We start from the raw sequence: 14,215 nt of genomic DNA, 5'->3' as shown, positions 1-14,215 counted from the left end.
CAACTACTACTCTTCTATCTACGTGCTATGTGATACTATGGTGGCCCAGCCAACACATAGTGGCACGTGATCTCCACTAACTAATAGCAGGCAGTGAGATAATATAGTATATATATGATATATTATATATATATTATATATAATATTCTATATTATCTAGCTTCCTGCTAATAGTAGTATAGTAGAGATCGGTGCTAGTGGCGCATAGCCACAATGCCAAACTGGCATACTAATCCCGCGTATAAATTACGGCGAAAAGCTATCGCCATGTGTCGCCGGGAAATATCTGACGAGTGCGAAAGTATCGTGAGATAGCCCCGCCGCGTCCGCGAGCTCGACCAATGACAGCATGTCTTTGTGTGTACGATAGGTTCTGTTAGCACTTGAAAGGTTTTGAGTAAAATACCAAGTTCTGGATAAATGAGGTAGCGAAGGAGCAAGTGTAGCGGAGTGGTGTGTGGGTGAGGAGGAGCGAAGTATAGAGTAGCTACTAGGTAGGTGGAGTAGGGAGAAGCTAGTAAAGAATGAGGAAGGGGAGAAGCTGGTGGAGAAGGAGGGGGGAGAAGCTGGTGCCGAGAAGGAGGAGGGGGGAAAAGTGGTGAGAAGAGCGAAGGGCGAGAAGAAGGGGGAGAAGGGAGCTGGTGGAGGAGGAGGGGAGAGGGAGAGCTGTGAGCGAAGGAGGAAGGGGAGAGCGGGGTGAGAATGAGAAAGGGAAAAGGGAGGTGGTGGAAAAGCGAGGAAGGGGAGAAGGAGGAGGGAGAAGGCTGGTGGAGAAGCGAGGGAGGGGGATAAGGAAGAAGGTGGTGGAGCGAAAGGGGAAGAAGCTGCATGAAGAAGGAGGAGGGGAGAAGCGGGTGGAGAAAGGAGGAGGGGAGAAGGAGAAGGGGAGAAGAAGGGGAGAAGGGAGCTGTGCGAGGCAGGAGGGGGAGAGGGAGAAGCTGGTGAGAGGAGAGGGAGGAGGGTGGAGAAGGGGAAGAGAGCGAAGAGGGTAGATAGCTGATGCGAGAAGGAGGAGGGGGAGAACTGGTGGAGTAGGAGGAGGCGAGAAGATAGCTCGCTGAGAATAAGGAAGGGGAGAAGCGAGAAGCTGCGTGGAGAAGTAGGCGGGGAGAAAGCTGGGCTGGAGAAAGGAGATGGGGAGAAGCGGTGGAGAATGAGGAAGGGGAAAATGGCGGAGAAGACTGCGCTGGAAAAAGGAGGAAGGGCGAGAAGGAGGCAGGGGAGAAACAGCAACGGAGTGCCGAGAAGAAGAGGAGGGGAGATAGGAGAAAGGTGTGGAGGAGGAGGGCTGAAGAAGCTGATGAAGGAAGGAGAGGGGAGAAGTCTGGTGGAGAAGGAGGAGGCGGGAGAAGCAGGAAGGAGAGAGAAGGGGCAAGAAGGGAGCTGCGTGGAGGAGAAGCGGCGAGAAGGGAGAAACGTGGTGAAGGAAGCGAGGAGAGGGAAGAAGCTGGTGGGAGCAAGGAGGAAGGAGAGCAAGGAGGGCGGGAGAAGGAAGCTGGTGAGGAGGAGGGGCCAGAAGCGGAGAAGCTGGCTGGAGAAGCGAGGAGCGCGAGAAGCTGGTCGGAGAAAGGGAAGAGGGCGACACGAAGGAGAAGTCTGATGGCAGAAGCGACGCAGGGCGGATGAAGCTGGTGGAGAAGGAGGAGCGGAGAAGCTGCGCTGGATGAAAGGGAGAGGGGCGAAGAATGCTGGCGGAGAAGGAGGGAAGGGGAGAAAGGAGAGAAGCTAGGTGGAGAAGCAAGGCAGAGGCGAGAAGCTGGAGTGGGAGAAGGAGAGGGGAGAAGCGGTGGAGCAAGGAGGAGGGAAGAGAGCTGGTGGAGAAGGAGGACAGGGGCAGAAGGAGGCGAGAAGGAGCTTGTGAGAGGAGGAAGGGAAAGGAGAAGCTGGTGGAAGAGGAGGGGGAGAAGGGCAGAAGCTGGTGGAGAAGGAGGAGGGCGGAGAAGCTGGTGGAGAAGGAGGAGGGGAGAAGGGCAGACGCTGGTGGAAGCGAGGAAGCAGGAGGGGAAAGAAGCTGCGTTTGAGAAGGAAGAGGGGAGAAGCGAGAAGCTGGCGTGGAGGAGGAGGGGAACGAAGCTCTCGTGGAAGAGTGAGGCGGGGAGAAGGAGAAGCTGGTGCAGAAGGAGGAGGGGGAGAAGCTGGTGGAGAAGGAAGCGAGGCGGCGAGAAGCCGGAGAAAGAAGCTGGTGGAGAAGGTAGTGGAGCGGGGAGAAGCTGCCGTGGAAGAAGCGAGGAGGGGAGCAAGCTGCGTGAGAAGGAGGAGGGGAGAAGCTGGTGGAGAAGGAGGAGGGGGAGAAGCTGGTGGAAGAAGAGGTGAGGGGAGAAGCAGAAGCTGGTTGAGAAGGATGTTGGGAGAGGTGCCGTGGCAAGAAGGAGGAGCGGAGAAGCCAACCTTCTCCCTCTTCACCAAGCCTTCTCCCCTCCGCCTTCTCCACCAGCTTCTCCCCTGACTCCTTCTCCACCAGCTTCTCCCTTCTCCCCCCTCTTCCCTTCTCCACCAGCTTCTCCCCCTCCCTCCTTCTCCACCCAGCTTCTCCCCCTTCCTCCTTCTTCTCCACCAGCTTTCCCCCTACCTCTCTTCTCTACCAGCTTCTCCCTTCTCCCCTCCTCCTCCTCCTCCTCCTCTCCACCAGCGTCTCCCCTCCCCTCCTCCTCCTTCCACCAGCTTCTCCCTTCCTTCCCCCCCTCCTTCTCACCAGCTTCTCCCGTCTCCCCTCTCTCCTTCTCACCAGCTTCTCCCCCTCCACTTCGCTAACCAGCCTTCTCCCGTCTTCCCCTCCTCCTCACTCCTCCCTCCACCAGCTTCTCCCCCTTCCTCCTCCCCACCAGGCTTCTCCTCCTCCCCCTCCCTCCTTCTTCACGCCTTCTCCCCCTCCTCCTTCTACTACCAGCTTCTCCCTTCTCCCCCTCTCCTTCTCCACCAGCTGCTCCCCCCTCCTCCGTTCTCCACCAGCTTCTCCCCCTCCTTCCTCCTCCCACAAGCTCTCTAACCTTCTTCCCTCTTCCTTCGCTACAGCTCTCCTTCTCCCCCGTTTCTCGCCCCTTACTCCACCAGCTCTCTCTCCCTCTTCCTTCTCCACCAGACTCTCGTCCCCGCTCCTCCTCTACAAGCCTCTACTTCTTCCCTCCTCCTTCCTGCCCACCCAGCTTCTCCGCCCTCCTCCTCTCTACCAGCTTGCTCCCTTCTCCCCCCTCCTCCTCCTCAATCCTCCACCACGCTTTTCCCTTCTCCCTCCTCCCTCCTCCACCAGCTTCTCCCTTCTCCCCTCACCTCCTTCTCTACCAGCTTCTCCCTTCTCCCCCCTCTTCCCCTCCTCCTCCTCCACCAGCTTCTCCTTCTCCCCTCCTCCTTCTCACCAGCTTCTCCCTTTCTCCCCCCTCCTCCTTCCTCCACCAGCTTCTCCCGTATCTCCCCCTTCCTCCTCCTCCACCCAGCTTCTCACTTCGCCCCCTCCTATTTCTTACTCCACCAGCTGCTCCTTTCTCCCCCTCCTCCTTCTCCACCAGCTTCTCCCTTCTCCCCCTCCTCCTTCTCTACCAGCTTCTCCCATCCTCCTTCGTCCACCAGCTTCTCCCCCCTCCTCCTACTCCATCGCTTCTCCCCCTCCTCGTTCTCCACCAGGCCTGCTCCCTTTTCTCCCCCTCCTTCTTCTCACCAGCTTCTCCCTTCTCCCCCTCCTCCTTGGGCCACCAGCCTTCTCCCCCTCCTCCTGTCTCCACCAGCTTCTCCCTTTTTCCCCTCCGACCTTTCTCGCACCAGCTTCTCCCCCTCCTCCTTCTCTACCAGCTTCTCCCTTCTGCCCCCTCCTCCTTCTCCATCAGCTTCTCCCCCTCCTCCCTTCTTCCCAACCAGCTTCTCCCTTCTCCCCCTCCTTCATTCTCCACCAGCTTCTCCTTCTCCCCCTCCTCTTTCTCCACCAGCTTCTCCCCTCCTCCTTCGCCACCAGCTTCTCCCCCTCTGCCTTTCTCCACCACTTCTCCCCGCCTCCTTCTCCACAGCTATCTCCCTTCCTCCTCCCCCTCCTCCACCAGCTTCTCCCTTCTCCCCTCTCCTCTCCACCAGCTTAACTCCCTTCTCCCCTCTCGTCCTTTTCCACCAAGCTTCTCCCCCTCCTCCCATCTTCTGCTACCAGCTTCTCCGCTTCTCCCCCTCCTCCTTCTCCATCAGCTTCTCCCCCTCCTCCTTCTCCACCAGCTTCTATGCAAAGTGCGCATCATGCGCATACGAAAAGCATCCTATATCATATATTTCGCAGGCCGGTAAATATCATATATCATATATTTCGCAGGTCAGAAATTTCGCACACAAAGACGAGCTGTAGTCGGGTCGGGACGCACGCGAAGTGCGCATGCGCATAGGCGCGGGGGGCGGGGCTATCTCAGATATTTCGCAAGTCAGAAATTTCGCGCTACACCTGGGGATAGCAACACCCATAAATTACTGCCACGTAGCGCCATCCTGTGAGAGATAATTGCAAAAAGTGTTAGCCTTCAAAAATATATCATAAAATCGCAGCGGCGCCCGGGCGGCGCCCACATTTTGCGATTACAACATTTACACTGTGCTTAATTTATGAATGCAATTTTTTAAAATTCTAATTAGAAACCCTAGTTAATATCATGCATAAATATTCACCGAGCGGAGGACGTCAGTAAATATTAGCCAAATTGAGATTTAAGTCACTATTCTTTGTAGCAGTACGCTCATATATTGCCCAATGATCCTATATGATTTTAGCGTTGTTTGATTTTTTCTTTTCTGTCGTTTTCATATTCAAGCGCTTGAATTGTTTCCTTGAGAAATGTATCTAATTATGTTTGATCCGTGCAGTTATGAAGTATTTTCTTGGCAGTCAACGGCGACCGACGTCCGCGCGTCATTTTCATGTACATTAGCATAGGTGGGAACACAGGGCGTGATGCTGCGTGCAAAGTGGATATAGATCAGATTTTACCATGCATATGTGCCGTCGGCCCGCCCGCGACTAGTTTGAACGTATAAGATCGGCCGAATTAAGACAAATATCTTGGCAGTCAACGGCGACCGACGTCCGTACGCTATTTTTATGTACATTAGCATATAGGCGGGAATCGTGGCGCGATGCTCCAAGCAAAGGTCTGGCTCCAGATTGAATGTATGATTCTGGCCGAAAAATTTTTTTTGCCACTCAACGGCGACCGAGGTCCTTGCGCCATTTTCATTTATATTAGCATAGCTGGGAATCGTGGCGCGATGCTGCGAGCAAAGTGAAGCACGTAGATCAGAGTTTACCATGCACACGTGCCGTCGGCCCGCCCGCGACTAGTTTAAACGTATGAGAACGGCCGAAGAAAATTCTCTTGGCAGTCAACGGTGACCGACGCACGAGCGCCATCTGCACGCACATTATTATCGGCATAGCGGGGGAACCCATGCAGGGTGTGATGCTGCGAGAAAAGTGAATATTATAGACCGGATATTACCAAACACATGTGCTGTCAGCCTTCCCGGCTCCGGTTTTAACGTATAAGAACAGCCGAAGAACATTATCTTGGGTTTAAACGGCGACCGACGTCGATGCGCCATTTTCATGTATATTCGCATAGCTGGAAATCGTGGCGCGATGCTGCAAACAAAGTGAAGCATGTAGATCAGAGTTTACCATGCACACGTGCCGTCGGCCCGCCCGCGACTAGTTTGAACGTATGAGAACGGCCGAAGAAATTTCTCTTTGCAGTCAACGGTGACCGACGCACGAGCGCCATCTGCACGCACATTAATTAATATCGGCACAGCGGGGAACACAGGGCGTGATGCTGCGAGCAAAGTGAATATTATACACCGGATATTACCAAGCACACGTGCTGTCAGCCTACCCGGCTCCGGTTTAAACATAAAAGAACGGCCGAAGAACATTATCTTGGGTGTCAACGGCGACCGACGTCGGAATTCCATTTTCATGTATATTCGCATAGCTATGAATCGTGGCGTGATGCTGCGAGCCAAGTGAAGCATGTAGATCAGTGTTTACCATGCACACGTGCCGTCGGCCCGCCCCCGACTAGTTTGAACGTATAAGAACGGCCGAAGAACATTATCTTGGGTGTCAACGGCGACCGACGTCGGAATTCCATTTTCATGTATATTCGCATAGCTATGAATCGTGGCGTGATGCTGCGAGCCAAGTAAAGCATGTAGATCATATTTTACGATGCACACGTGCCATCAGCCCGCCCCCGACTAGTTTGAACGTATAAGAACGGCCGAAGAAAATTCTCTTGGTAGTCAACGGTGCCCGACGCACGAGTGCCATCTGCACGCACATATCGGCATAGCGGGGAACCCAGGGCGTGATGCTGCGAGAAAAGTGAAGCATGTAGATCAGATTTTACGATGCACACGTGCCATCAGCCCGCCCCCGACTAGTTTGAACGGCGAAAAAACATGTATCTTGCCGAAAATCAGAGCGCGACCGACGTCGGAGCGCCATGCATTTTCATGTATATTTGCATAGCTGGGAATCGTGGCGCGATGCTGCAAGCAAAGTTAATATTGCAGATTGAATTTAATCATACACTCGTGCGGTGTACTATATTACAGAAATTAACATTTCTAATCACGAACATATCAGCTGCAGTATAACTTCGGGATTTTTCTTACAAACAGCCTACCCAAGAGCGACATATATATTATGACATAAATTATTATTATGACCTCATGGTATATATAGCTCCTTGAGCTACCCAAGGCAGCTACATATATATTATACATAATTATATGTATACCTGCGTATTTGATTTAGCTCCTTTGCAGTACCCAAGTGTTTTCATTTTTTTTAATTTGCGCCACTAGATGGCAAGCCCCTTGTTTACAACAACACGGCCATCTATCTTTCCCGCGTTATTTTTCGAAGACAAACATATCTTTACTTTACCCTGCATTGAGAAAATGCCACCAACGCAAACGAAAGGCCGGACGACGATAGTGAACGATGGAAAACGAAGACGAAGAAGGAGAAGCTAAATGATCTAACGCGCAGGGAGCCGGCCGACATCGGGCGATTTGAACAGCTGATGAAGCAGTTCGCTAATTTCTATGCCTTTTTGCAAAAAATGCATCACGCTTGTCTGAGTAATAATTGTCACACAAATCAATTTCCTTTGATGTGTGCCAAAATGCTAATAAGTAATAGCTAATAATACTTACAATTGTTACCTCTTTTCACGAAATAAACATTTAAGAATAACGCATTATAAGGGCATATCCAACTACGGTTATGTCTAATAACAGCCAAAGAGGAACCTACTTGCGAAAAGAATCAATTAGACTTCGCGTAAGGTGACAAAGTCGTCACCACTTACACTACGCACTACGCAGTGACGAAATCCCTGACTAAAGGCCAAGACACACTGCAACGCACCCAGCCCCGACCGGACCGTAACGACAAACGACAAAGTCGAGGCCGGACTGGCGCAGCCACACTGGCCAGCGACAACGACCGACCCACGTAAACGACCACAGGGACTGGAGCGGAAAAAAAAAGTTTATAATATATATAGAAGTATTTATACGTCTATTTATACTCTGATTATATATATATTATATATATATTATTAATTATATAAGCCAGTGGGCTTACGGGTACGGTAGCCGCTATCTATAATGTCTCGAGCTACGCGGTACGGAGTCCAGTAGCTTTCATACGTAACGCCAGACAAAGATGCCGGCGGGTGGCTCCAGATTTCGAATAAACGCCTGGCCGAAATAAATCACGATTTGAGCAGTTTAGATGAGCTAGAACCCTAACCCTAACCCTAACGCCAAAAAGGGGCTTCAACGACCGACGGCTACCGTACCTCCAGCCACTGCGTATTATATATATAGAAAGACTTCTATTTATATATATAACACTTTTTTTCGCCTTAAGTCCCTGTGGTAACGACAAAGTTCACCCAGCACTCACCACAGTGCCAGTGTCAGTGGCACACATGAGCAAACGGCAAAAAACTCCTACTGCTGCTTTTAAATAAATTGCTGTAAAAACGCTCTATGTATAACGATAATATAATAAAGTAATATATACGCTGCATATTATACAAACGTCTGATGGCTGACCGTAGCCTTGCACGTTTTGGTTAGATGGGTTCGCGGCCCCACTATTTCTGACAGGCAGTGCGAGTTTAGCGCTGGGGACCAGTCTACTTCCTGGCTAGCATTGGTTTATAATTTTATGACGTAATGGCGATGTCACGTGCCGATGGAAACGGCTGTGATTGGCCATTTGTAAAGTGTCGCCGGCGAAAGTCGCTGGGAAATGGAATTTCCTTTCTAAATATTTTTGTCGCCGAGGTTGTCGCCGGTCGTCGTTGCGTCAGTGTGCAATGGCTCATAGGAAACAATAGTTTCAAATTTTCTGAAAAGTCGTTTGTCGTTACGGTCGGTCGTTGTCGCTGTAGTGTGTCTTGGCTTTAATACCAAGAGTAGATAATAACACATATATATAGAGATATAGATATGTTATATATAGATGTGTTATTATCTACTCTTGCTAATACTAATAGTAATGCTCATAGGGTCTATGTCCCCCAGGGTACTGCCAGAACGTACCCTGGTAACTATTTCAGTATTTGATATAGTTAGTTAGGGAGTAGGCGTAAGCGACTCCCTAGACTCGTTAGTGGAGTAGGCGAGGTACGGTCCATAATACAGGGATGAGATTCTTCCGCGGATCCGCGGAAATCCGCGGATTTGACAGTCCCAGGGGTCGATTTTGTGAAACGTCTAAATTCCTTGAGAAAATTGGGATGGGGGTAACAATGTAACAATTTAAATTATATACCCTCAACAGCACCTGACTGTAGACTGTAGAGTGTAGGCAGTAGACTGACAGCGAAGTATACAGTGCAGGCTTTCAGATTTGAAAAGTACAGGCGGACTACTAATGACTCCCCTAGGACACCATAGGGGGACTTTTCACGCTCCATAATCACACCCTTAAGAGGCATGATGGAGAGCTCCACTAAAAAATCACACTCTTAAGAGGCATGATGGAGAGCTCCACTAAAAAATCACACCCTTAAGAGGCATGATGGAGAGCTCCACTAAAAATCACAGCTTTAAAAGGGATGATGGAGAGCTCCTTAAGGATTAATAAAAGAGTTGATCGGATGTAAAAATAAACTTGTTTTATTTATTCTGATTTCCATCCTTAGAGATTCTAATCCATGTACCTGCATATTTCAGCACAAAATATCATCACAATCCATCAACAAACTAGCTAAATTACTTGTACGTAGTAGCCACGTATGTAGCCCTTCCAGCCCTACGACTGTTTCACGTCGGCAGAAAACCACTTCTCGCCACGTATAGTAGAAAACGAGCAGGTAACTTGTGGCTACCGTATAGGTACCTGTATTTGGATGCTGTTGTTTAGTTGTATTTATACATATATATAATATAAACCACGCAGGGTAGTAAACCAGACCTGTACCTCTGCATACGTTCAATCCAACTCTACACACCGACAATTGTTGTTGTGTTGCTAACCTTTTTGATACCCCCCTACATTTGAAGAACTCTATGAAGCGCTAATTTCAACATAATCAGACATACTTTTTGGTGCGCGAATCTCAACGCACTTTTTATCGAGGCGGGATGAATCGCCGCACCATGGCACAATTTCGGGTGCGCGGTGGAGCGCGAGCAGCGATCCGGCCCCGTTAAAAATGAAAGCCGCAGTGTATCTGTTTTTGCGTACCCTAAGAAAAAGAAAATTCTCGTCACAGGGCTGCACAGTAGAGGGGCAAACATTTGAGACTAGCTGAATCACGTAACGACCAGCCTGGCCTTGGGGGCCGGTTTACATCGTTGCTGCGTGCATGTTTGTGTGCAGTTGATATGCAACTGATGTTCATTTCGCATTGGGTTTTTTTCATATCAAAATCCTTGGTCGCAGCAAAGGCAGCTTATATCCAAGATTAGCTAAAACCCGGACATTTTTTCCAAAACAAGCTTGAATTTTTTCAGATAGGTCAAGAAAAATTTGAGAATTAAATACTAAAACGTCCCCGGAAAATCCCCCCTTGTGCGCTTTTCCAGAATCCAAGATGGCGTCAAAAAATTGCCTGCCATTTTAGGTCCCATAACTTCCTGGCTCCAGTTTCCCGAGCCTAGAAACACATGAAGTTAAATTCTAATTATGCTGTTTTAATGCCCAAGGATTTACTTAGGTACTTTTGTGAGGTTTCAAGTGAGCAAGTACCCGCAACCAAGATGGCCGCAATTTTCATACTTTGAAAAGGGTCGAAAATCTACAGTCTATGCTAAGGGATCCCATACTAACATAGATGTCTGACATATCCTTTTCCCGTCCACGGCCGATAAACGTGCTTACATCCTCCACTTCAGCTGCTCTCATAAGTGTCCCTTTATAGAATCAATCCACGGCACATTGGATAGCGTTTTGACAAAGACCAAACTCAGACACCTGTACAAGCCCTTCTTGACAATTGAGCAAGCTGCCACCGACGTAGCAGAGGAGGAGTGTGTTGAAGCAGTTGAGGCCAGATATCAATTTTCACAACTCCTTGAATATACCTTCAAGTCAGACAAAGGACATGGTAAGAAGCGAGGGGTACAGTACATCCAACAAAGTGGGTCTTCTACAACATTTATTCGAGCTGATAAGGACAGGGAACTGGACCGCTCCATCTCTACTGTGTGAGGAAAATGAAAAATTCCATCATTTTCAACTGCTTGCAGGACATCTACCTATGCAAATTGCCCAGGTTGTATTTTACAACAGATGGATGAATTTGAGAAAGACCAGCGACTGATGAGTAACAGTCTATTCCAAACAGAGAAATGGGTACTTCACCATTCGTCGCAGGGACTCATTCTGGAGCTGGTAACTTACCTCAAGATCAAACGCACTGAGACAGTTTCCTGATGCGGTCGCTGAAAGGCCTCGTGGAGGAATGACACATGGTAGGGCAATCAACCGATAGTACGTTGACTAAATGGGATCCATGCACTACCGCTCGCTGTGTTCCGCTTTCTGTGATGCAGCTCCGCCAACGTCAATGTTGCACGACATGCACTTCTTCGCAGTCTGGCATGTCCATGTTGCTGCATTCCATCCTGTCTGCATCCCACAAAACACCAGTTGAGAAGAACGTCCAGGTCAAACAAAGATTCCCATTTCCACAGGTGCGTAGACTGCCCATCTTGAGATCGCCATCCCCCATTCAGTAAAGGAGGCCAGGCTGTTGCCCATCCAGTTCTTGAACAGTTAGCATATGTCTCGGTACGAAATGCTGCCTTGCTGCCAGCAGCTTGTTGGGGTAAGCTTGCGAGTGAAATCAAGAACTCAATGAGCTGGCGCCTAGTCGCAAGCGCTTGATGCAATGTGTGCGATAGTTCATTCGAACGTTTCAAACTTTTGTCTGCTCCATACAGCGGCAAGGAATGAATGCTTCTCCGCTTGTTTTCACCTCTCGTGTGTGCCTTCGTTGTTGGCGGAATTATATCTGTATTCTGAACAGATATATTCCTTGGATATGTCTGTACCAACAAGAAACAACCGGTTTGCTGCTTGACACGTATTCCAGCCATCCAACATTTTTATTGCATAGAGCTTTGAAATGAAACTTCATCTTGTTGTTTGATGTTACAAAGATGCAAGCCTGGGTTCGTAGTAAAGTAGTCCCATGTCAATCACCGGGTAATGATGTTCTGGAAGTGTTTGCTGGCCTCGCCTCTATTCAGCTTCTTTTGTGGATGCCCTTACCCCCCTATCCGTCAAACACGGCACGTTTTTAGCTCCGTAATGCTCAAGGATTTGCGAAATGTACTGGACTGATGCATCCCAGCATAGGTAGAACGGTTAGGGCCAGACCAACAGATTGGAGAGAAAAGTGACCGCATTCTAGAACATCAGAATCAATTTTCAGGATAAGGCTGTTGGGTTGCGTGAATTCTTTCAACAGAAGTCCCAAAGAACTCTTGTTGGGAATTCGCATCACACCATCTTGGAAGAGCAAAGGTGGCTTGGGGGAGCAAGTTCTTAAATACGCCAAAAGAGAGTTTCATCCTCTGAGCTTTGTTTGTTCAGGACACATGTGATTCTTATTGAAGAGTAGAGAATGGATTCATTTCTACTTGCTGTACTCTGAGCTCGCACCATCCTTATCTCGGAGCACCGATCGTCTTTCACTTTGTCCATTACGGCATAGAGTGAGTCTGTGAAACCGTGTTTTCCTGAACATTTCTGATGCCGCTTTTTCACCATTTCTAACAGCATATGTCACAAGCTGGCATAAAAGAATGTATCTGCGCAAGACTCCGGTGGGGACAATGACATCAGTTGAATCAGGTTCATAGCACCAAATGGTGGAATGTCTTCCAGCTCATCCAAGAAAAGCACACATCGATGCCTGTTATCTCTCCTCGACTGGGTTAGTTTTGCAAACAATGTTTTTATGTCTGCTACTGATGTACAGGTGTGTACTCCTGTGAACATTCTCAAGTGCATCACGAAGAAACCGGAACAACAGCGAGGTAGTGCAAAATGGACACATTTAGTCAACGAACCTTATCTGGTGATGCCCTTTACCATGTTGTCATGTCCTCCAGAGGCTTTCAGCGACGCAATCAGGAACTGTTCAATGTCCTATCTCGAGAAGTTACCACTCCAGAAATGAAGTCCCCTGTGACGAATGGTGAAGTACCCTTTCCTCTGTGAATAGAACGTACTCCATCAGTCGGCCATGTTTTCTCCAAATCCAATCATCTGTTGTGAAATACAACCTGGCCAGCGTTTGGCAATAAGGAGCATGTTCCTGCAGCATTGAAAAATGTGGAACCATTTTCCCTCACACAGTCAGAGCATTGGAGCGCTCCAGTCCCCTGTCCTTTCAGCTTCGAATGAAATTGTTGTTAGAAAGACCCACTTGTTGATGTGCTGTACCCACAGCTACCGGTCGCTCTGACCTTGAAGTATATTCAAGGAGTAACTGGTTGAAATGATCTGGCTCAAGACCGCTTCACACACTGCCTGCCTGCTACATCGGTGGCAAGCTGTTGTCAAGAAAGGCCTTGGACAGGTGTCCCTGAGTTTGATCTTTGTCAACACTGATCGCAATGTGCCTGTGCAATCTATCAAAAGAAACCTTTATGATGAGCAAAACTGAAGTGAGGAATGTAAGCACTGTACGGCCGGTGGAAAAAGCAAATGTCCAGAAAATCAATATGTAAAGTGATCGGATCCCCTTTAGCATAGATGTAGATTTCGACGACCCTTTCCAAGATTGAAAATGGGGCCATCTTGGACTTAGGGTACTTGCATCACTTGAACCTCACAAAAAGTAGCTAAGTAATTCTTGGGCCATTAAAACAATATAATTAGACATTTAATTCATAGTGTTTCTCGCTGCGACTGGAGCCAGAGTTATGGGAAAACCCTAAAGTTAACGGCCAATTTTGGACGTCCATCTGATCTGGAAAACGCACATAGGGGATTTCTCGGGGAACCTTTTAGTAATGTTATTCTACAGCCTTGTTTCTGAACCTATCCTGAAAAAATTCAGCTTGTTTTTGAAAAAATTCCGGCGTTTGGCCATATTTTGCAAGCTAAAAAATCTTGGACTAATTCATGTCTGAGTAAAAGCAATGCAAGCGACGGGTGGAAAACAGAAAAAAGTATCATTGTCTAGACATTTAATAAAAAAAACTTGCCCTCTTTTCAGCCCCTGATTTCCTAATATAAGGTTCGTTTGTTACCTTTTGATCAACTTGAAAAGGTGGATTCAAGAGTCTCCTAAATAAATTTTGTTCAGAATAGCTTAAAATGCACCAATTGCCAACAACCATTCTTTTAAAAAAATTCTGGGGAGCATGCCCGGACCCCCCTAAGCAGTGGCGATGAAACCTACGGTCCCTCCGCATTGCTCCGTCCTCTGTTTGCCTAATTAAAAATTTCAGCTGAAAATTAAATTATCCAATCTCATCCCTGATAATATAAGATAGTACCAGGGTACGTTCCGGCAGTACCCTTGCGGACATAGACCCTCTCAGCGTAGTAATAGGTAATGCTGAGACATGCGTCTAAACAGAGGAATTGCTCCGACCATGTGAATTGGAGGTATAAAAATAGACCCCCGCCCCTCCCCGCAGACGCTATTATGCTAATTAAAACCAGTAAGGAACGTGTACTAAACTATCATATGGAGCGAACAGTTTG

General features: G+C 48.5%; 1 protein-coding gene across 1 annotated transcript in view; it reads left to right on the top strand.

The window, feature by feature from the left end:
- Nucleotides 1–7,033: 7,033 nt before the first annotated feature.
- The window catches only part of LOC106807969 (protein RCC2-like), a 20,952-nt gene continuing 13,770 nt past the window's right edge, over nucleotides 7,034–14,215 (top strand). The window contains exon 1 of the mRNA XM_014810496.1: nucleotides 7,034–7,070. Coding sequence (XP_014665982.1) covers nucleotides 7,050–7,070 — 21 coding nt within the window. The 5' untranslated portion in view covers nucleotides 7,034–7,049. The remainder of the gene's footprint in view (nucleotides 7,071–14,215) is intronic.

Source organism: Priapulus caudatus, unplaced genomic scaffold (assembly GCF_000485595.1).
Source record: "Priapulus caudatus unplaced genomic scaffold, Priapulus_caudatus-5.0.1 Scaffold245, whole genome shotgun sequence".
Classification (NCBI taxonomy): Eukaryota; Metazoa; Priapulida; class Priapulimorpha; order Priapulimorphida; family Priapulidae; genus Priapulus; species Priapulus caudatus.
This window is presented reverse-complemented; position numbering and strand designations above follow the sequence as displayed.